General features: G+C 32.8%; 3 protein-coding genes and 1 pseudogene across 3 annotated transcripts in view; 1 reads left to right on the top strand and 3 right to left on the bottom strand.

Moving 5' to 3' along the window:
- LOC25497293 (disease resistance protein RPV1) overlaps positions 1 to 23,272 on the bottom strand; it is a 33,202-nt gene that overhangs the window by 213 nt on the left and 9,717 nt on the right. The window lies entirely within an intron of this gene.
- On the bottom strand, positions 114 to 1,247 carry LOC25497299 (uncharacterized). Its single transcript, XM_039826570.1, has 2 exons — positions 662 to 1,247; positions 114 to 574 (listed from the first exon to the last, which is right to left on the bottom strand). The coding sequence occupies exons 1-2, from the start codon at positions 959 to 961 to the stop codon at positions 128 to 130; spliced, it is 747 nt and encodes a 248-aa protein (XP_039682504.1). The 5' UTR covers positions 962 to 1,247; the 3' UTR covers positions 114 to 127.
- On the bottom strand, positions 1,016 to 2,793 carry LOC120575825 (TMV resistance protein N-like; annotated as a pseudogene).
- On the top strand, positions 13,435 to 22,912 carry LOC25497294 (disease resistance protein RPV1). The gene is made up of 3 exons (XM_039827084.1): positions 13,435 to 13,561; positions 21,533 to 22,620; positions 22,802 to 22,912. Exons 1-3 carry the CDS (start codon positions 13,435 to 13,437, stop codon positions 22,910 to 22,912), a joined length of 1,326 nt encoding a protein of 441 aa, XP_039683018.1.

Below are 23,272 nucleotides of genomic sequence, written 5' to 3'. Positions count from 1 at the left end.
GTCTTTCTATTATTAGGATTGTTCAATATTACATCCTCCTCCGTGTCACTAAAACCCTCCTCCTCCTCCCCTTTCTCTGAAACTCCCACTTCCACCAATTTTTGTGATAATGAAGGATCAATTAATCTCACACCCCCCTCCGTGTTGCTTTTCTCCTTCCACACGTGGATTCCCATTTGCGTATTTTCGAATATCTTTTCCGCATCGAACCACAAATCACCCCCAACTTAAACTCCACATGTATCCATTCATTTTTCAAAAGTCTTTCACCGAGTTCATTATCTTCTTCCAATTTTATATGCAACAAAGTTGTATGGTTATTCAACACAGTTTCATAGCGCCTAGTGAATTCGTGGAGACCTATCTCTTTTTCATATCCATCCACAAATAATTTGACTGTTGGTGAGTACCCGTAGTGCAGACGAATAATAATACAAGTAAAACTAATAGAAGGGATTTCTTTATGATACCAGAAAGCAATTGTGACTCCCCTGCTTTGGTGCTCAAACCAATCAGGAATCCTTTCCGTTGTGTTTGGGAAGTGAAAATGGGTGCATCCAGATTCATGTAGTTTCTGTTAATTTATATAAAAAGAATAATAATTACACTATGAACTGAAATACTATATGTCAAATACTAGTGCAATAAAAAAACAACAAACCTGACTCATTAACATTCTTATACTTGAGGAACTCAATGAATAACACTCGTCTGCAAAAAGCCTTTCAAGATTTGGTGGAATCCCTCTAATTTCCTCAAGAGCCTTGCAAAACTTCAAATAAAGATGCTTAAGACGGTGATATTCACCAAGGCACTCGGGAAGAATTGTGAAATTGTTCTCCGATAAGTCTAGAAATGTCACATTAACAAACCACTTGAGAAGTATTGGGAGACATTCATCTGAGACGTTGTTGTCACTGAGGTCAAGATGTTCCACATTTGAAAACACTATTGAATTCATTTTATCATTATATTTTGGGAACCTGAGCTTTCCTCCTCCAGATATTGTTAACCGTTAAAGTTCACTGAAATTTTGAAATGAAGATGGCAATTCTTCTATGGAAGTATCATATATCTCAATATCTTTTATATTTGTCATCTTACATAATAATTCTGGAAAATTCTTGAGACTCTTACACCCAGAGATTTCAAATTTCTTAAGAGAGGGCAGCTGTAAGGGTGGGAAAAGCTCAGGTTTGCTGCAACCACATGTATTTAAGATTTCAAGTTTATTTAGGTGTCCAATCGAAATGTGAATTGTAATTAAACTATCACAATATCGAAATAAGAACTTTTCTAGATTTGGAAGACCCGAGACATCGGGTATATGGGTTAAATATTCACAAAAATTCAATGTCAAGACTTTCATATAGTTGAACTCCTGCATAAAAAACAAATAAATAAGTTGAAATTAAAATTAAAATCTAATAGTGAATTATCAATATACACAATTGAAAAATGAACTTATTTCACTTGCCTTGCTCAAAATACAAGATAGAGATTCCAAAGGACAAACACACCATTTCCAATATCTCAAACTACTTGGAAGATACCCAGGATCCCCAGAAAACGTATAATCTTCAATGATAAGTGTTTTGAGATTTGTCATCTTCTTGCAAGCCATTCTATCCCACTCTGTTTTTCTTGCCGTTGAGTCAGATTTTAAATATATCATTTCAATATTCCCAGTTCCCTTTTAACAAAATAAAAAAGAATAAATCACAATACAAATATTATATAGAGTAATATACATGTAATTAAGTGAATAAAAAACACTAGTATGAGGTGGCAGGATGCTCAAAGTCATGGCTAAAGCTAAAACAACAAATTGTTCATAAATATTAGTTTTGCTTACCGTATTATCTCTTAAAACGTTAAGTATATCATCGCGAAACCACAACCTACTGCGTTCTCCAGGCTTGTTGGGAGATTCTTGTCGGACGGTTTCTTTACCCATGTCCTCTATCAAGTCATGTAAGGTCACATAAGTGTCATATTCCCAATGGCCTATGAGAGATTTTTCAGCCAACACTCCAACATGATGTTCTATGCAATGGCCATAATGAGCATGAAGTATTTCCCTGACTTCTGTCCATTTATACCCTTGGAAGAAACAAGCAATGTCTAGAAAGACACTCTGATCCTTTTCCTTCAAAGCATCATAGCTTACTTGAAGTATCCTTTGGATATCTTTATCGGGAATATTTTCATACTCATCTAATGTACGCTTCCAATCTTCTACCTTCCTTCCAAACAAATTGGCCCCTATTGTTACTATAGCTAACGGAAGGCCAGATGCATAAGTAACTACACGGTTTAAAATCTCTTCATAACTTGAAGGAACTTTGTCATGTTTAAAAGCCATTCGCCTCAACAAAATAAGAGCTTCTATCTCATTCAACCCTTCTACTGCATGTGTACTTGTAATCCATGACAGGCTAGTAAGTGTTTATCACGAGTGGTAATGATGACTCTGCTTCCAGGACCGAACCAGTCAAGTCCTCCAGCCAAAGCCTCTAGCTGCTCCAGTTTGTCAACATCGTCAAGAATCAAAAGAATCTTCTTTCTAGATAGTCTTTCCTTTATAATTGGTATTCCCTCACTAACATCTTCTAACTGACCGTCAAATTTAACTATTTTTGAAAGGAGCTTCTTCTGGAGATGTTTCAAGTTCTTAAGAGTTGAATTCTCTCTGACATTATGAAGAAAACATACACTTTCAAATTGATCAGCAATAGAATTAAAAACTGCTTTTGCAAGTGTTGATTTACCCATGCCTCTAGTAGAAGCAATTTCACTTGTTCTATTCGGGACTGCAATCCAACAGGGTATTTGGCTACGTTCAAAAAAACATGATTGATCTTGTTGGAGATGTCTTCGACTATCTTCTCAATAAACTTGTATTCAGATCTATTCATGTCCAATAAGGTAAGTTAGAACATACACTAGAATCAAAATCACATCCATGTATTGATAATATATTATGCAATTCTAAATTTTTTTACATATAACTTACACTTGTTTTAAAACCATTAATAGAAATCGCTCCATGTTTAAGCTTTAAGAGTAGATTATTTAGGCAAAAAAATTAAAGAAATAAAATATAAAAAAGAAAAACAAGATTTAAGTAAAGTAGGGTACCCATGAGGACTATAATATCACATGAAAATGTAGTTTTATTTTATGTTTGACCAATCGTCAATAATATCACATGGAAATTAAACACGTACGTCTTCGGCGGCCTTCTCCAAAATTCAATGTGAATCAGTAACTCAAAAATCAAACAGCGACCTACAAAGTCATGATAATCCTGAACCTGTACCCATCAATCAAGGTTGACTTCAGGGGCATCATGAGGAAGGAAGAATAGGTGGATGAAGACTAGTTCTACTGGATAATTTTGTGTATTACACAAACATTGTGATATCTTTTTTCTTCAGCCTTATTCAAGTTAGCTTCTGCTATTTTCAGAGTTTGTCACCATTGTAAACTAGTTTGTCAATAACAATAGCACCCCGATATTCATTATAGATATTATAGCATGAAAAAAACTAAATTTTACATCAATTCACTCACTGCACTCTTTACTCCGATCCATAAGTATTACTCCTCTGTTTTAAATTATAAGTCACTTTAAGTTCATTTGGTTCGAGAGTTTTGAAGGGGAGGGAAGATTTTTAATTTGAAGTGTTTGATTCAATTTTTAGAAGGAGATGAGAGGGGAGGGAGGGAAGCAAATCTCTTTAAAATTTTATTGCATTATCATAATTATCCTTAAATTAATTTCAAATCTCAATATTAACCTTGTAACAACTTTTATTATTATTAGATTATATTATTTTTGTAACAATCTTATTATTATTAGCTATCTTATTCTTGTAACAATTATTATTATTATTTTGTTATATTTTCCTTGTAACAACTTTTATTATTATATTATCTATCACTTTTATTTGATACATGTACAAACCACTCATACTACTACTTTGTTGCTGTCAACGACCTTATTATTATTATTATCTTATTTTAATTCGGCTTATTATTACTTGTTGTTCCTTTTTTCTCATTGTTAATTCACATATTCATGTCTTGTTGTGCAAAATATATGAGTCAGTTTGAGATAAAATAAGCAGCTTAGATGTGTGATTGTCTTTTATCGATCTCCGAAATCGTAAACACAAGTCGTTTCTTTTATTTAATTAAGTTTAAGGGTAAAACAGTAAAATAATTTTAAAATCTCTCCCCTCCCCTCCCCTCCCCTCCCCTTGTGAACCAAACACATTTTTAATTAAAATACCTCCCCTCCCCTCCCCTCCCCTTCGTTAAAATCTCTCCCCTCCCCTCCCCTTCTAATTCTCGAATCAAACGGACCCCTAGAATAAAAAAAATTATTTCAAATTATAACTTTACAATACCAACAAACAATAATATTACTTTTTCTATTTTGCCTTCAACTATTTATTAATCTCTTCTTTTAATTCTTTAATTTATCTTTCTCATACCATTTATTAAGGACAATTTTGTAAAACAACTCATAACATGTCTTTCTCATACAAAATTAATTACATTTTAATTACATTTCTTAATAATGTGTAAAACGCCCAAAACATCATATAATTTGATACAATGGAAGTATTTATAGCATTTTAAAAGGTAATGTTTACGAGGAAAATCAAGTTAGTGTACAATGTATTAGTTAAACAGAAGATACTATGAAGCATAAGTAATTGTAAAACGTTAAAGTACATGTATTGGGTATGCATATGGTACTCGTGATACTCCGTCTTTGCTCATTAATGTATTGTGAATGAAATTTATGGATTTCTCTTGTACACTAATATGACACTGTAATATTATTTGTGCATTTGAGTTTCTTTGTTGCTGTGATATAACCAACTCTAAATTTTGACTTTCTAAGTCAACCAAGACTCAACTCTTTTCTTTTACTCAACTAACATGTTAATACCCTTAAAATTAGATGAGATTTTCTCTTACAATGGTTTGGAGGTTTGAAAGAAGAAGAAGAAGAAGAATAAGATTATCATTGAAAAGATAAGAGAGAATTGTTACACACTCTTTAAGATTTTAGGAATATTTAGAGTTGATTTGTGTAATCAGTTTTACTATGAAGCTATAAAAACTTTTAATAAGTTTTTTAAATAGGATTTTAAGTTGTGTGCTTCAATGCAGAGTCTTCCTCTTCTTTTATAGAGTTTCTTGACCTCTTGTAGTTGTTATGACGTGTCCAATAGTCTTGTGCCACATGTCTTGAGATTTGGAAACTTTTGCTTAAAAGTCTTGATCAACATTATGAACTTCAAAATGTTCCTGGGTAGTTCATCAGGATACTTCATAATGTTGTTATGTTCATCAAGATATGAACTTCAGGATGTTTCTGGGTTTATATGAATGAATGTTAGATGAGTGTTTGGGCTCATCCTATGAATGTCAGATAAATTTATGGGTTTGTCCACGAACTTTGTTCTTCATACATACTTCAGAATGTTGCTGGACCAAAGCTTTTGTAGATCTGTCTTGGAACTTGTGCGGGAGAGAGGAAAGTAGAGTTGTCACTTCATGCCCATGCTATAGGGATTTTGCTGATACTGAACGTATATGCTCCCTTATGTGTCTAATTATAATTGAATCTGACTTGATCTTGCATTTTGCTTTTGCTTTTTGCTTTTTCACCTATTGTACCTTTTTGTCGGATAAAGCATGTAGTTGAACGAACCTTTTGAACATCAGAATATCTATGATCATCTTAATGATCTTCATCTAATGCTACCAAATATTAATAGTGAACTTGAATGAAGGGCATTAATGAGGTGCACTATGCATAACATCTAGGACGATTTTCTTAGAAGAATATTCCTAATTTTTCTTAGAAGAATATTGCTTTTGACTTTTATCCAAATTAATGCATTTAATCATTGATTGATCTAAAGTCATAGTACTTTTATGCACTTTCTTTTATGCCATGTGAGCCTTGTATGTTCTTGATAATGTTAATTTATTTATGGGCTTATTCTTGATAAACCTTTAGAACAACCTTCTGAAATATCTTCGAACCTTCTGAACTCTTAAAGGGGGTTATGAATTCAATTAACTTTTAACAATGATTAGATTGAAAGTTTAAAAGGTAGAAAGTTGTATTTTTGTTTCATTAAAAGAAAATAACAATAATAAAATAAAAGCGTCTTGGGATTATTGGTTCCTCATAGTGACAATTCCTTCACAAACAAACCCTAAACCTTAACTTTATATTGGACCTACTTTCTAAAGACAAGTTTCTCTTAAGCGTATCAAAGTTTCTCTCGAAATCATTGAGTGTGTTCCTCTAGCAATCACACATATTCTCATGGTTGATTGCTATTAGAATCCTTGAAGAACGAAACTTTATGTGTCTCAAGGTTTGCTAGACTATTATCATGTTTCGCAATCCTTGTCTAATTTCACTTGTTCCAATATCAAAGCTTCGCGTTCGCTTTATGAATTGATATTTGTGATGATGAATTAACAAATACTAACCCTCCGCGTTCGCTTTATGAGTTTGGTATTTGTTAATTCATTATCAAAACGGTGAAATTAGATTAGAAAGTGGATTTATATAAAATTAGGGTGTATGGTTTGGTTTGATTAGGATTACGTCATTAAACTTATCCAACAATCCCAAGACAAGAAGAGTCTACTCACTCACGTTCATTGTAGACATAGAAGAGAAGAAGAAGAAGAACATAAAATAAAGGTTGATCTTTTTAAAGAAAACAATTGTCACTTATTATTTCCAAGAACAAAAGAAGGTTTTACAAACTAGATGACTGCTCTATTTATAGTCTAACATTGACTTGAGCCCCATGAATTAAATCACTAAAGTGTTGCACAAGAAGCCATGGGTTCTAGGTCAGAAATACTAAAATAGGCAGCTTTGTCGAAGAAGCAAATGCAGCAAAAGGGTAAAAGAGGCGTGCCACTTGTTATATTTTTGCACAAGATCTTCAAATTCTTTGCACAATATATTTTTCTATGATATCTTCATATTTTTGGCACGAATCAGCTCCAATTCTCCTTTCTTTTTCTCCAAGACTCCATCTTTCAAATATTTTTTCCTAAAATAAAATAACTTGCAGTTGAAGTAAAATAGTTTTAGAAGGAAATAACAACATATTAAATAATTAAAATAAACTTAAATATTAAATAAAAGACACTAATTAATGACTTATTATTGACTCATCAACGGGTAGCGACACTCGTAGCCGTTTTACTAGCCATCTCTACACGGCTCTATATGACAAGGGAATTCACATTGATGATTGTGATCTGAAAAGAGGAGATGAAATCACACCATCAGTCGTCATCGCCATTGAAGAATCTAGGATTTTTATTCCGGTTCTTTCTATCAACTATGCCTCTTCAAAATTTTGTTTGGAGGAACTTGTTCAACAACATACATGTAGTTATGGTGAAGATCTGACTAAGCATGAAGAGAAGTTTCAAAATAATAAGAAAAACATGGAGAGATCGCATCAATGGAAAATAGCTCTAACACAATCTGCTAACCTGTCTGGCCACCCCGCTTTACTTAAATCTTGCATTTCCTTTTTATGTCTTCTTTCTTTAATTTCTATTCCCTAATAAATCTCATCTTAAAGTTTAAATAGGAAACACTTTTTTTAGTAAAAGTTTTTAAACAAGTATAAGTTATTTATATGTTTTTTTTTTAGAGCAAGTTATTTATATGTTAAACTAGTTAGAATTGTCATGTTGGTATATTTATCTTAATTAACAATAACAAATATGAATACAAGTTTGTCATACCCCAAATTTTGATCACTTTTCTCTATTCTTACCCATTTTATTCGTATTTTTAAAGTCGGGAATTTTCGTCGTTTTAGACGAAATTTCGGCAGAGAGGTTACTTTAAAATACCTCATTTTTGATTCCGAGTCAGGCCCTCTTTTCTCTTTTTATTTTCTTTCCATCTTTTATTAATTTTAATTTTAAGATTAGTTACTATTTTTATATTTAATAATTTTTATTTTCCATCTTTTAATTTTAATTTTCTTTACATAATTTTGTTTAATTTGTTTTTATTTTATTTCGTATTAGATTTTTTATTTTATTTTATTTCTTTTTAATTAATTAGTGTTAAAAAAATAAAATAAAGTGTCAATAGGTCCAAAAATAAAATGTCAAAGGTCTAAAAAAAATTCAAGTCAAGTGTCAACTTTAACATTCCTTTTTCAAAATTCACCATAATTGTCCTTCATTTCCATTAAACCAATTTTCCTTTTTTCATCAACCTCCTCACCTATAAATAGAGCCCTCATTCCACACAATTTCACACACCAAAAGTTCTCTTGAGTTGTCAAAGAACTTTTCTCTCTTCTCCCTATTTAACTTGTGTTGACGAGCTATTCTTTTCTTCTCCCTCTTTTTTATGTCCCTTCGGAATAAGTCCCTTCGGAAAGGTCCCTTCGGAATTTTGTCCCTTCGGTAATTTTTGTCCCTTCGGTTGTCGATTTCTTTTATTTTCTTGCATTTTATTTCTTTTTAGCATTTTTGCAGTTTTATTTTATTCTATTTAGCATTTTAATTATTGTTTATTTATTTTCCAACAATTAGAATGTATTTAGGTCCAATGTAAATATAAATGAGAAAAGTGTGTGGGTGTGTGTGTCCTTTTATTTCTTTATCGCCTTATATATATATATATATATATATATATATATATATATATATATATCCAAAAATGCAAAAAAAATAGATTAGGGATTTTGTGGTGATCCAACGTCACTACGAAAATCCACGCACTTTTATTTTTATTGCTCCGTTAGTTTAATTTTTATTTAATATTAAAAAAAAACAACAAAAAACATGCAAATAATCAATAATCACAAAAATATTTTCATAATAAACCTTGATCCAAATCAAGTGACCGCATTTTTTCTTTTCTTAATCAAACTTCAATCAATTTAACTTTACTTTAAGTCTCTTTTTTCAATATTAAAAAACACAAACAAATACTCATTTGCCACTTGACTTTTCATTTTAAAACCTTTTTAAAAACTAATAAAAAACACTCAACAAATCAAACGTCAATTTCTACCCCGAACTACGAGGTTTTGATCCCTCATGGGTACGTAGGCAGAGGACCATGTCCTTCCAAATCAATAAAAAATGTAGATAATTAGGTCTTTATTTTTCCACTTTAATTCCCTATTTTCAAAAAATAAGCAAGCAAGTTATAGCACATTAATTAAATAAAATCAAGAGGTTCCCGTAGAGTACTACGGACATAAAGGGTGCTAATACCTTCCCTTTATGTAACTAACCCCCGAACCCTAAATCTTTTCAATATGGGGTGGTTTGAACTTTTTTCCCCTTTTTTCTTAAAAAATTAAATGTTCAGTCGTGAAATAATATGTGAGTCAAAAGCTAATCAAATAGCCTTGATCTCCGAAAAATGACGCGACAGAAATGGCGACTTCACTGGGGATTTCCCCTAAGAGGGTTGAGCCTAACTTGGCTTTATTTAAATTTTGTGCTATAACTTGCTTAAAACAAAAACAAAAGATGGAAATACGTGTATATATGTTCTCCCTCTTCTTTCTTCTTTCTAACGTGAGTGGTGAGATAAGTCCTACACCCGGACTTAAGAGAAATATAAGATAGGAGTGGTAGACTCATAGTGGCATACCGAGAGTATACTCGTGTCTTGTCACACGTGAGATAACCACACTTAGCGGAGGAGCTTGAAGTGATATATGTCGGCGTGTGTTTTCACGTTTAGACCTTATTACTCTTAAGTTTCCAATGAAGCTAAGGACCTTTAGTAACCCTTAACCCATCTTGGCCTTTTAGGATGTAGTGCGGTAGCTAACCGGGTGTTTTCTCGGAATTAGTCGACACGCGATGCTACACTCAAACGAGACTTTCCTACGAACGTTATTGGACCGGGTGTTTTCTCGGTATCCGATAATATTCGGAAGTGGTCGAGGACTTTGGGAACCTTGGTAGAACCTTTGTTACAAGTACATTTTAAACCATAGTCCTTACCAAATGGCGTTGTTACCCTTGACTCCAACATTGTGGAACTTAACCTCACCATATATTCTATGTACTTTAGCATTATCATGCATACATGCATTCATTCATAAAAAACTTTTTCCATCAAAAATTGAAGGACTTAGACAAGTTTTTGTAAACATCAAAGGTATGGAACTTTTAAGAATGATCACCAAGAGATACAACTTCAAAAAAATCTTAACTAAGCTTTAGCTTTTGTTAAGAACTTTTTCCTTGGTTTAGTTCTTAACTTTTGAAAAAGAACCTATTGCAATATCTTTACAATTTTCAAATGAAACTATGTTCCTCTACAATGTTTACAATTCACTTTGATAAGTCCTTCAAATTTTATTTTTTTATCTATTTTTGCATAAGCATATCATGCATCATTTTGCATTCATAGTTTTCTAGTCCATGTCTCATATTTTGTTTCTACCTACAAAGGGTCAATCCATCAGTAAAGTGGTCCAATGTCTTCATCCAAGTTCGGCTCGCATATGCAGACACTCGTGCAAACAGGAAAAATGGATCGACTTGAGCAAGAGGTCCATGAGCTTCGTGGAGAGGTAACAACACTTCGGGCTGAGGTAGAGAAGTTAACCAGCCTAGTATCTTCATTGATGGCCACAAAGGATCCACCGCTTGTTCAGCAAAGGCCTCAACCGCTATGTCAGCCAATATGCATGGAACGACCTCGACAACAGGGTTCTCAACCGCTTATTACTCAAAATCAGGTCCAAAAAGCATCGTAGTGTGACCCAATTCCTATGAAATATGCAGATTTGCTTCCCAATTTGCTTAAGAAGAACCTTGTTCAAACCCTGCCACCTCCTCGGGTGCCAAATCCGCTGCCACCTTGGTATCGCCCTGACCTCAATTGTGTATTCCATCAAGGGGCACCAGGTCATGACACTGAGCAAAGCTATCTTTTGAAGGAAGATCAGAAGTTGATTGATAATAACGCCTGGTCCTTCGATGACCTAGATATAAAAGTGCTACTTCAACAACAACATCTGGCTTCCCACTCTATTGCCGCTGTTATGCCCATCGTGAATGTTGTCCAAAATCCGAGTTATCAGCCCCAGTTTCAGCAATATCAACAACAGCCTCGACAACAAGCTTCGAGACAACCACAGTTTGATCCGATTCCCATGAAATATGCGGTGTTGTTTCCCGATTTGCTTAGGAGGAAGCTTGTCCAGACCAGACCACCTCCTCGTATACCTAAGAAATTGCCAGCTGGCTATAGGCCCGACCTCTCTTGTGTCTTCCATCAAGGGGCACCTGGTCATGATATTGAGCGCTGTTTTGCTTTTAGGAATGAAGTTCAGAAGTTGATCCAAGATAAGGCCCTGCCCTTCCAAGTTTGAACTCTCACATGCAAGTTAATCCGTTGTCGAATCTTGGTATCTATTATGGTCACATGGAATGTTTTTTTTGTAATTGGGTCTTTGTTGATGTTTATTTCTACTACTCATTTGTTCAAATAATATGTTTGTTTGTTGCTTTATGTTTTTTTTTTTTAAAAAAAATCCTTTCGACCCACCTGAGGCGAGAGTGAATTTGTTTAGGGATTTTTTTTGCTTTATGTATTTTCATCATTAATGAAAGGTCGTCTTGATCCCGACCTTGTTTAATTTTGTGCTTTTTTTGGAAAAATGGTAATACAAAAAAAGCAAAAAATCTGTTTCTTTAATCATTTCCACATATATGCATAATCATAATGTTTATATCAATAATCAAATCATGCATTAACAAACCCGTTGAACACTTAAACGTTGTACTCTCTCGACTTTGAGTTCCTTGTATCTGAGGCTGAAGAAGAGGATGTTGAAGAAGTTTCCAATGAGATTTCTCGCGTACTAGGGCATCTTGGCCATCGAAGCTGCAAATATCAAGAAAGATTGTCCAAAAGAGAACTTTCATGTACAAAGATTGGCACGAGATGCTACCATTTACTTTGCAGGGATATTGTACTTGATGCACACTTCAGCAGGGGCAGCTCCCCCCACCATCCCTCAGTATTCAATATAAAGGCAGTGCCCCACATGGAGGTCAAAGTCCTGTCAACGGAAATTCCAATGAAAGCTAAGCTTAATTGAATTTAAAAGTGTAATTTCTGTGTGTCATGGACAGTTATATCAAAAGGATAAAACAAGTATTCAACAAAGAAGGCTCGTCCTAGTGAATGTCAAGAAAGTGCCTTGTGCTCAAAGTTATATTATCTAATTTAACCAGATTCCAGGGGCAATGAATGCCAAATTACAAAGAATGATGGTAAACTTGTATGTCCGGTGAATACTGATGCAGTTAAGAAATACTTTGTTAAAATAAAAAAGCTCGATAAGTCGCAAACCTGAAAAGGCGGCTTAGGAAAAAAAGAGCGTCTCGATTGACTGAAAACCCGAAAGAGGCGGTCCATACAAAAGTTAAAGGCATACAAAAAAAAAGTGTAAAATTGTTTATCTTGATAGGTTGAAACCCGCAAGGGCGACCTATGCAAAAGTTAAGGATTATGACAAAGTAACTGCATATGGTCGGACATGACTCGCTTGGGGAATTTCAGCCATCAAAAGTTTTCCGACTCATGGCAAGGTAATTTCATCAAGTCATATATGATTCATCTAGGGCATCTTAGCTGTTAAAGGGTTTCCGATCTGAAGTTTCTGCAAATAAAAGACTTAGAACAATGGAATTCAAAGTTGATAGGAAACAGTGGTTATTGTGTTCAATGTACCTTTTCCATATAATTACCATTTTCCAAACTTTTTAAAATCCGTGGAGCCACGCCTTTGGCATGCCACCACTCCATTTACATTAATTTGAGCCTATGCCCATTTATTTGAAATTCTCATTTATTCTGTTTTGCAAATTTTCTTCTATTTTGTATGTTAATATGAAAAGCAAAAAAATAAAATAAAATCTTTTAAAACTTTTTCATGTCTTTTGAATAACATAAACAACAAGTATATCTTCTTTGAACTTATGAGTAGGTGAAACATACATCAACATCCGTCTCAAGTACAGTTAAACTCTGCAAGGTAAGCATGACCAAAAGCTGTGAGATGACCTCTGTCAAAAAAATATACAAAAAAAAAGGGCTCGCTAAGTCGAAAACCCGAAAGGGCGGCTTAAGCCAAGAATGAGCGTCCTGATGGATTGAAAACTCGAAAGGGCGGTCCAGGCAAAAGTTAGGGATTAAAAAAAATATACAAAAAATGAATGAAAAAGACAAAGGCATCACAACTCAAGTAGGTCGATTGGAAGAATCAGTTTGTGCTGGTTGACAAATGACGATTTCTGCCTGTGGTTTGATTGATGGAGACTTCTGCCAGAATGGTTGATTGATGGGTTTCATCCCGAGAAATGACGACTTCTGCCTGTGCTTTGATTGATGGCAACTTCTGCCAGGTTTCAAACCGGTGGGCTTTATCCCCAAGGAATGATTACTTGACCATCAATGGCCTGTTTATTAGGTCGTATCCCATCAAAGGTCTGTCTAATGGGATGTTACCTCTTTAGTGGCCTGATTATGGAGTTTGTTACCTCTTTAGCGGTATGATTAGTGGGCAGTTACCCCTTCAGTGGTTGAATCAACGTTTTGTTACCTCTTTAGTGGTATGGTTATAAGGCGTGATCCCGTCGTTGGTTTTAATTAGTGGGCATTTACCCCTTCAGTGGTTGAGTAAATGGTTTGTTACCTTTGTTACCTCTTCGTCGGTATGATTGAGGGGCCGTTACCCTTTTAGCGGTTTGATTAGTGGGTAGTTACCCCTTCAGTGGTTGAATTAACGTCTTGTTACCTCTTTAGTGGTATGGTTATAAGGCGTGAGCCCGCCGTTGGTTTTGATTGTGGAGTTGTTACCCCTCCAGTGTTTGTTTCTTAGGGCTTTACCCCATCAAGTGGTTTGAATATGGGTTTCTACCCCGTAAGTTGGTTTGGATATGGGTCGTATCCCATTAGTTTGAATATGGATTTTACCCCGTCTGTGGTTTGATTATTGGGTCGTATCCCATTAGTTTGAAAATGGACTTTACCCCATCAGTTGGTTTGAATATGGGTTTCTACCCCGTAAGTTGGTTTGGTTATGGGTTGCATCCCATTAGTTTGAATATGGATTTTACCCCATCTGTGGTTTGATTATTGGGTCGTATCCCCATCACTGGTTTGTTTACCCCGCCGATGTTTTGTCTGGAGGGCTTTACCCCACCAATTGTTTGACTCACCTCCTGTATGGGTATCCCCGTTGAAGATTCTCGAGTGTTTGTGCTGCGATGCCGAGCTACTTCCTTTTAGGACCTGTCCAAATCTTGTCTCAACAGTCTTCCGTTGTACTGTCATTTATGTCTCGTACATATTCATTCATTCATGCATAAATAGCATGCATACAAATATCATTCATGCATGGTTGCATTATTACCTAGTGTCTTATTCCAGTGTATCTCGTAAAAGTGTCATCCTCAATGTGTCTGATTCAGAAATGTTACCAATTGAGTTTATTTCAAGGGGCAGGTCTCATCCAATAGTCTTTGTATCAATATATTTCAGCTCCCTAGTACCTTATGTGAGCTATCCTTGTACCGGAAGCATGTGCCTCTTATCTATGTTGGACGTTATCCGAGTTGAGGTAACTGACGGTATTTCCTTTTTGTATGTTGGTCGTTACCCGAGTTGAGGTAACTGACGGTATTTCCTTTCTGTATGTTGGTCGTTATCCGTGTGGAGGTAACTGACGGTATTTCCTTTTTGTATGTTGGTCGTTACCCGAGTTGAGGTAACTGACGGTATTTCCTTTCTGTATGTTGGTCGTTATTCGTATGGAGGTAACTGACGGTATTTCCTTTCTGTATGTTGGTCGTTATCCGAGTTGAGGTAACTGACGATATTTCCTGTCCGTATATTGGTCGTTATCCGTGTGGAGGTAACTGACGGTATTTCCTTTCCGTATGTTGATCGTTACCCGAGTTGAGGTAACTGACGGTATTTCCTTTTTGTATGTTGGTGTATTTCCTTTTTGTATGTTGGTCGTTACCCGAGTTGAGGTAACTGACGGTATTTCCTTTTTGTATGTTGGTCGTTATCCGAGTTGAGGTAACTGACAGTATTATCCGAGTTGAGGTAACTGACGGTATTTCCGTTCCGTATGTTGGTCGTTATCCGTGTTGAGGTACTTGACGGTATTTCCTTTGTGTATGTTGGTCGTTACCCGAGTTGAGGTAACTGACTGTATTTCCTTTCTGTATGTTGGTCGTTATCCGTGTGGAGGTAACTGACGGTATTTTCTTTCTGTATGTTGGTCGTTATCCGTGTGGAGGTAACTGACGGTATTTTCTTTCCGTATGTTGGTCGTTATCCGAGTTCCGTATGTTGGTCGTTATCCAGGTTGAGGTAACTGACGGTATTTCCTTTCCGTATGTTGATCGTTATCCGAGTTGAGGTAATTGACGGTATTTCATTTGTGTATGTTGGTCGTTACGCGTGTTGAGGTAATTGGCAGTATTTCCTTCCGTATGTTGGTCTTTACCTCAGTATTAAGTGACGATATTCATGTTCGTACGTTCGTCTTTACCACAGTAACGGTAATAAAATAATATTTCCTCCCCAGTGATATCTATAAGTTTTTTCCCCAGTCAATGTATTTTTGTCGTCCTTGCATTCATACTTGCATCGCAGACATTCATAAGTATTGCATTCTCAGCATTTCAACTAGTCAAAAATTGGTCTACTTAGTATTTAAGTCTCTTCGACCCGTTGATTTAAAAATTTCATTTTTTTTAAATCTCCGGGACGGAGAAACTTAAATAGGGGCATCTGTCATACCCCAAATTTTGATCACTTTTCTCTATTCTTACCCATTTTATTCGTATTTTTAAAGTCGGGAATTTTCGTCGTTTTAGACGAAATTTCGGCAGAGAGGTTACTTTAAAATACCTCATTTTTGATTCCGAGTCGGGCCCTCTTTTCTCTTTATATTTTCTTTCCATCTTTTATTAATTTTAATTTTAAGATTAGTTACTATTTTTATATTTAATAATTTTTATTTTCCATCTTTTAATTTTATTTTTCTTTACATAATTTTGTTTAATTTGTTTTTATTTTATTTCGTATTAGATTTTTTATTTTTATTTTATTTCTTTTTAATTAATTAGTGTTAAAAAAAAAATAAAGTGTCAATAGGTCCAAAAATAAAATGTCCAAGGTCTAAAAATAATTCAAGTCAAGTGTCAACTTTAACATTCCTTTTTCAAAATTCACCATAATTGTCCATCATTTCCATTAAACCAATTTTCCTTTTTTTCATCAACCTCCTCACCTATAAATAGAGCCCTCATTCCACACAATTTCACACACCAAAAGTTCTCTTGAGTTGTCAAAGAACTTTTCTCTCTTCTCCCTATTTAGCTTGTGTTGACGAGCTATTCTTTTCTTCTCCCTCTTTTTTCTGTCCCTTCGGAATAAGTCCCTTCGGAAAGGTCCCTTCGGTTGTCCATTTCTTTTATTTTCTTGCATTTTATTTCTTTTTAGCATTTTTGCATTTTTATTTTATTCTATTAGCATTTTAATTATTGTTTATTTATTTTCCAACAATTAGAATGTATTTAGGTCCAATGTAAATATCTTATTTATAAAAGGTCTTAAGTTGTCTTAAACAGCTTTTTGGAGCCAAAATTTGAGGTTAATTTTGTCATTTTAATATTGACGTCTCATTATTATTATTATTATCTTATCTTATCTTATTTATAAAAGGTCTTAAGTTGTCTTAAACAGCTTTTTGGAGCCAAAATTTGAGGTTAATTTTGTCATTTTAATATTGACGTCTCATTATTATTATTATTATTATTATTATTATTATTATTATTATTATTATTATTATTATTATTTAATATTTAATATATATTTAAGCAATTGAACAAACTTTCGCTAAATTTGTGCCATAAACTACTAAATACGTTTTTTTTTCTTCCATAATCTTTGTTTGTTTGTTTTTTTCATTTTTTTTTCTTTCATAATTTTATTTTGTTTTTCTTTCAGATTATTATTTAATAATAATTTATATTTAAGCAATTGAACAAACCTTTGTTATATTTATGCCATAATCTTATTTATAAAAGGTCTTAAGTTGTCTTAAACAGCTTTTTGGAGCCAAAATTTGAGGTTAATTTTGTCATTTTAATATTGACGTCTCATTATTATTATTATTATTATTATTATTATCTTATCTTATTTATAAAAGGTCTTAAGTTGTCTTAAACAGCTTTTTGGAGCCAAAATTTGAGGTTAATTTTGTCATTTTAATATTGACGTCTCATTATTATTATTATTATTATTATTATTATTATTATTATTATTATTATTATTATTATTATTATTATTATTATTATTATTATTATTATTATTTAATATTTAATATATACTTAAGCAATTGAACAAACTTTCGCTAAATTTGTGCCATAAACTACTAAATACGTTTTTTTTTCTTCCATAATCTTTGTTTGTTTGTTTTTTTCATTTTTTTTTCTTTCATAATTTTATTTTGTTTTTCTTTCAGATTATTATTTAATAATAATTTATATTTAAGCAATTGAACAAACCTTTGTTATATTTATGCCATAAACTATTAAATATATATTTAAGCAATTGAACAAACTTTCGCTAAATTTGTACCATAAACTACTAAATACGTTTTTTTTTTCTTCCATAATCTTAGTTTTTTTTTTTTTTCTTTCAAAATTTTATATTGTTTTTCTTTCACGTTATTATTTAATAATTTATATTTAAGCAATTGAAGAAACCTTTGTTATATTTATGCCATAAACTACTAAATATATATTTAAGCAATTGAACAAACTTTCTTTAAATTTGTGCCATAAACTACTAAATACGTTTTTTTTTCTTCCATAATCTTAGTTTGATATGATTATATTATTGTTTTTTTTTTGTTTCACCTTTATTTTTTTTTTGAAAGAATTTGTTTCAGGTTTATAATTCTCATTATCTTTTTATTCACATAAACTCACATAATATTTTTATTTATTTCAGCTGTCAAAGATACAAGCTTCTATTAAAAGTAAGGATTTCAAACAACTTGGAGATTCTATTGAAGAGGGTGTTTCATATACTATAGAAAAGTTTTTGGTCCAATTTAATAAAGAAAAATTTAAGCCAACAAATCACAAATACAAGCTAACTTTGATAGGAAGCACTATTATAACCAAAACATCTTATGATAAAATTCCTGCAAATTTGTTTAACTTCACAAAATTTCAGCACATTATTGGTGGTACTGATAACGGTGTTTTAATGGGTTAGTACTTTATACTAAACTTACAAATTAAATATTAACTTATTTTTAGATTTTTATGATTTCTTTTTTTTATGATTCTACAACCATGTTTATTTGTAGATGTCATTGGCCATGTGATTGGAAGGACCAACATTAAGGATGTTCAAGTAAAAGGAAAAATGACTAAAATCTTGAACTTGACTCTTGAAGACCTTCAGTTAGTGGAGTTTTTTTTTTTTTTTAATCTTTGTTTTAACTACATGTATAGATGTTTTTTTAATTATTATTCTTACTGTAATAAAAATTATTTTGTAAATTTCAGGAGCAATACAATCATTTGTACTTTATGGGGTCATTTTGTTGAACAAATGAATAGCTATATGAGCACAAATGGAAATACTTTTTCAATTGTAGTTGTTATGCATCTATGTCGACTTAAAGTTTTTTATGGTAATTAGATTATCTTTTTAAATGTAATTATTTTTAATTTCTTTGTATTGTTAATGATATATATCACTTAATACCTTTTGGTGTATCGTTTTAATAGGTATGTATGGGATTGCCAACGCATTCAATGAAACCAAGTTGCTTATAAATTAAACATTGAAGAATGTTGCAACTACAAGAAAGGGTATGCACTAACCTATCGTTATTACACATATATTATATATTGATAATTATTGAATTTTTTTTTTTTGGTTAAGTATGATTTTCTTATATTTTACGATAGGATGAAAACTAGCAATGCATCTTTGACCCAAGGGGTCACCCAGATGACAACACAATCTTCACTTTCTTTGTCTAATGATCTACTCCAAACAAAAAACATGACAATTTCAGATATTACACAAACTAAACAGGTATACAACTTTATGTTAATTTGCTTTGACTTATACTATTATACTATGTTGTTAAATAATTCTTAATCCATATCTTTGTATTTTAATTTTCTAATTATTATTCTTTAAATAAATTTAATAACTATGTAGGTGGGTGCATATGTTTTCTTCGCTAAAATTATTGGCATAGACGCCAATAAGAAATGGTGCTACGTTTCATGTAATAAGTGTTTCAAGAAGGTTGAACCTGTTTGTACAAAATACTTTTGTGAAAAAATGTGATACATTAGTCAATGCTACAAAAAGGTAACATTTTACATATTAATTTTTCTTATGTTTCACTCATTTCTTTGAAGCTAAACTCAATTATTCTTTCTATTCGGTTACTTATATAATTAGCAAATTTAATTTCAATTTTTTTTCTTCTTTCTAATGACTTGCTATGTACATGATTATATAAACGACAAGTTGCATCATCACCACTTTTATTCTTTTGGTCACTGATTTTTTTTGTTAGTGATTCCTTATAAGGTTATTGAATCTTTCATGTATATTCACTTTTCATTTTAGGTTTATGGTGCACATTCATGTTATGGATGATAGTGGGTCAACTACCTTTGTGTTGTTTGATGGAGTATAAGCATATCAAACTATTTAGAGTCATATTAGTGTGTATATACATTTACATATTTAATAGAATAGTTTTTGTTTGAGTTGTATAATAATCATCATATTTATAAAAGGTTTTAAGTCTTTTGGACAACTTTTTGTAGCAAAAAATGTTGTTGCACTTTTCCTTCCTAATTTTTTTGCTGTTTATTTATATCTTATTTATAAAAGGTCTTAAGTCTCTTAGACAACTTTTTGGATTGTTGAAATGTAGAAGAGTCTCATGTGTTTTTTGTTATACAAACGTGTCGTTTAAGTTGAAATGAAAAAATACCAGACAGTTGCCAGAACAAAGATGTTTTATGGAACAAAGTATCGGTGGTTAAGAACCAACAAGAGAATAAAGTAAGTGTGTGGAGATGGGGATGTTGCGTTGGATGTGTGGTGAATATTAGATGGGATAAGATTAGAAATGGCAACATTGTAGGGATAGTTGGGGTAGCACCTATAGTATAAATATTGTGGAAAATAAGTTTAGGTGGTTTGGACATGTATAGAGAAAACATGTAGATTCTATAGTAAAACGAGTAGATCAAATAGAGGATAGTCATATTACAAGAGGTACAAGAAGACCTAGAAGAACTATAAGAGAAACTATCAGGAAAAGTTTATAGATTAATGAGTTGAATTTAAATATGGTTTACGATAAAACAATATGACTTACTTCAATCTGTGTAGTCAAACCACTTAATGAGATAATGTTTGGTTGTTGTTGTTGTCGTCATCTTTTGGAAGTATTAACTCATGCTCAACAACAACTATTATTCATTTCATGATCAACTACCATATTTATTTGTCAATGAGATAATCAACTTCCCGTGCATCGCACGGGTCCAAAATCTAGTAAATGAGAAAAGTGTGTGGGTGTGTGTGTCCTTTTATTTCTTTATCGCCTTATATATATATATACATATATATATATCCAAAAATGCAAAAAAAATAGATTAGGGATTTTGTGGTGATCCAACGTCACTACAAAAATCCACGCACTTTTATTTTTATTGCTCCGTTAGTTTAATTTTTATTTAATATTAAAAAAAACAACAAAAAACATGCATATAATCAATAATCACAAAAATATTTTCATAATAAACCTTGATCCAAATCAAGTGACCGCATTTTTTCTTTTCTTAATCAAACTTCAATCAATTTAACTTTACTTTAAGTCTCTTTTTTCAATATTAAAAAACACAAACAAATACTCATTTGCCACTTGGCTTTTCATTTTAAAACCTTTTTAAAAACTAATAAAAAACACTCAACAAATCAAACGTCAATTTCTACCCCGAACTACGAGGTTTTGATCCCTCATGGGTACGTAGGCAGAGGACCATGTCCTTCCAAATCAATAAAAAATGTAGATAATTAGGTCTTTATTTTTCCACTTTAATTCCCTATTTTCAAAAAATAAGCAAGCAAGTTATAGCACATTAATTAAATAAAATCAAGAGGTTCCAGTAGAGTACTACGGACATAAAGGGTGCTAATACCTTCCCTTTATTTAACTAACCCCCGAACCCTAAATCTTTTCAATATGGGGTGGTTTGAACTTTTTTCCCCTTTTTTCTTAAAAAATTAAATGTTCAGTCGTGAAATAATATGTGAGTCAAAAGCTAATCAAATAGCCTTGATCTCTGAAAAATGATGCGACAAAGTTTATTGAGAATATAGTCGAAGACATCTCGGATAGGATCAATCGTGTTTCATTACATGTTGCCAAATACCCTGTTGGATTACAATCCCGAGTACAACACGTGAAATTGCTTCTAGATGAGGTATCTGAGGATGAGTTCCACATGGTAGGACTTTATGGTACTGGAGGCTTAGGTAAATCAACACTTGCAAAATCAATCTATAACTTCATTGCTGATCAATTTGAAGGTTTATGTTTTCTAGGAGATGTGAGAGAGAATTCAACTCCAAGAAACTTGAAAGATCTCCAGGAAAAACTCCTTTCGAAAATGGTTAGATTAGACATTAAGTTAAGAAGTGTTAGTGAGGGAATTGCAATCATAAAACAAGGACTATGTAGAGAGAAGATTCTTTTGATTCTCGATGATGTTGACAGACTGGAGCAGCTAGAGGATTTGGCTGAAGGACTTGATTGGTTCGGTCGTGGAAGCGGAGTTATCATTACCACTCGAGACAAACACATACTAACCAGTCATGGGATAGAAAGTATGCATGCAGTAGAAGAGTTGCATGGGGAAGAAGCTCTTGAATTGCTTATGTGGATGGCTTTTAAAAATGACAGAGTTCCTTCAATTTATGAAGACATTTTAACACTTGCAATTACCTATGCTTCTGGCCTTCCATTAGCTTTAGTAATAATAGGGTCAAATTTGTTTGGAAATAGCATAGAAGAATGGAAGTGTACATTAGATGAGTATGAAAAGATTTTCAATAAAGAGATCCAAAAGATACTTAGAGTGAGCTATGATGCTTTGGAGGAAAAGGAGCAGAGTATCTTTCTAGACATGACTTGTTTCTTCAAAGGTTGGAAATGGGCGGATGTCAAAAATATACTTCATGATCATTATGGCCATTGCGTAAACTATCATCTTGGAAAGTTGGCTAAAAAATCTTTCATAAATATAACTACTATATACCCTTTGGGATATATTCATGATGAAACATTACATAACTTGATAGAGCACATGGGTAAAGAAGTCGTTCGACAAGAATCACGTAATGATCCTGGAGAACGTAGTAGGTTGTGGTGTCCCGATGATATGGTTCAAGTTTTAAGAGAAAACACGGTAAGTAAGATTGATATCTATGAACAATGTTTTCAATTTAGTTTTAACCATGACTTTGTTCTTTTTAGACTTGTATATGACCATCTCACAGTAGTTTCTTTTACACTTAATTACATGTACATTTTTTCTATGTCTTACTTGTATTGTGGTTAATTCTTTTCTTTTTTTTTTTTGTTAAAAGGGAACTAGTAAAATTGAAATGATATATATGAATTTCCCCTCCATGGAATTCGAAATAGACTGGAATGGAGAGGCCTTCAAGAAGACGACAAAACTCAAAACACTTCAATAAGAATGTCACCTTATGAGGGATTCCACCTGATCTAAATTACTTGTCTGCAATGAGATGCAAATCATTGAGTTCCTCAAGTAGAAGAATGTTATTGAGTCAGGTTTGTTGTTTTTTCCTTCACTTCTTTTTTTATATAGTATTTCATATATAATTCATAGTGTAATATATATCTTATTCTAAACTAACAGCAACTACACGAGGCTGGATGCACCGAGATTTGTTTGCCAAACACAAGTGAGGGAATTCCAGATTGGTTCGAGCACCAAATTAGGGGACGGACAATTTCTTTCTGGTTTTGTAAAGAAATCCCTTCAATAAGTTGTATTGTTCTTTTATGTCATCCTAAACCATCTTTTCTTC

The sequence above is a fragment of the Medicago truncatula genome, chromosome 6 (genome assembly GCF_003473485.1).
Source record: "Medicago truncatula cultivar Jemalong A17 chromosome 6, MtrunA17r5.0-ANR, whole genome shotgun sequence".
NCBI classification, from domain to species: Eukaryota; Viridiplantae; Streptophyta; class Magnoliopsida; order Fabales; family Fabaceae; genus Medicago; species Medicago truncatula.
Note: the sequence above shows the minus strand (reverse complement) of the source record. Positions and strands in the feature narration are given on the sequence as shown.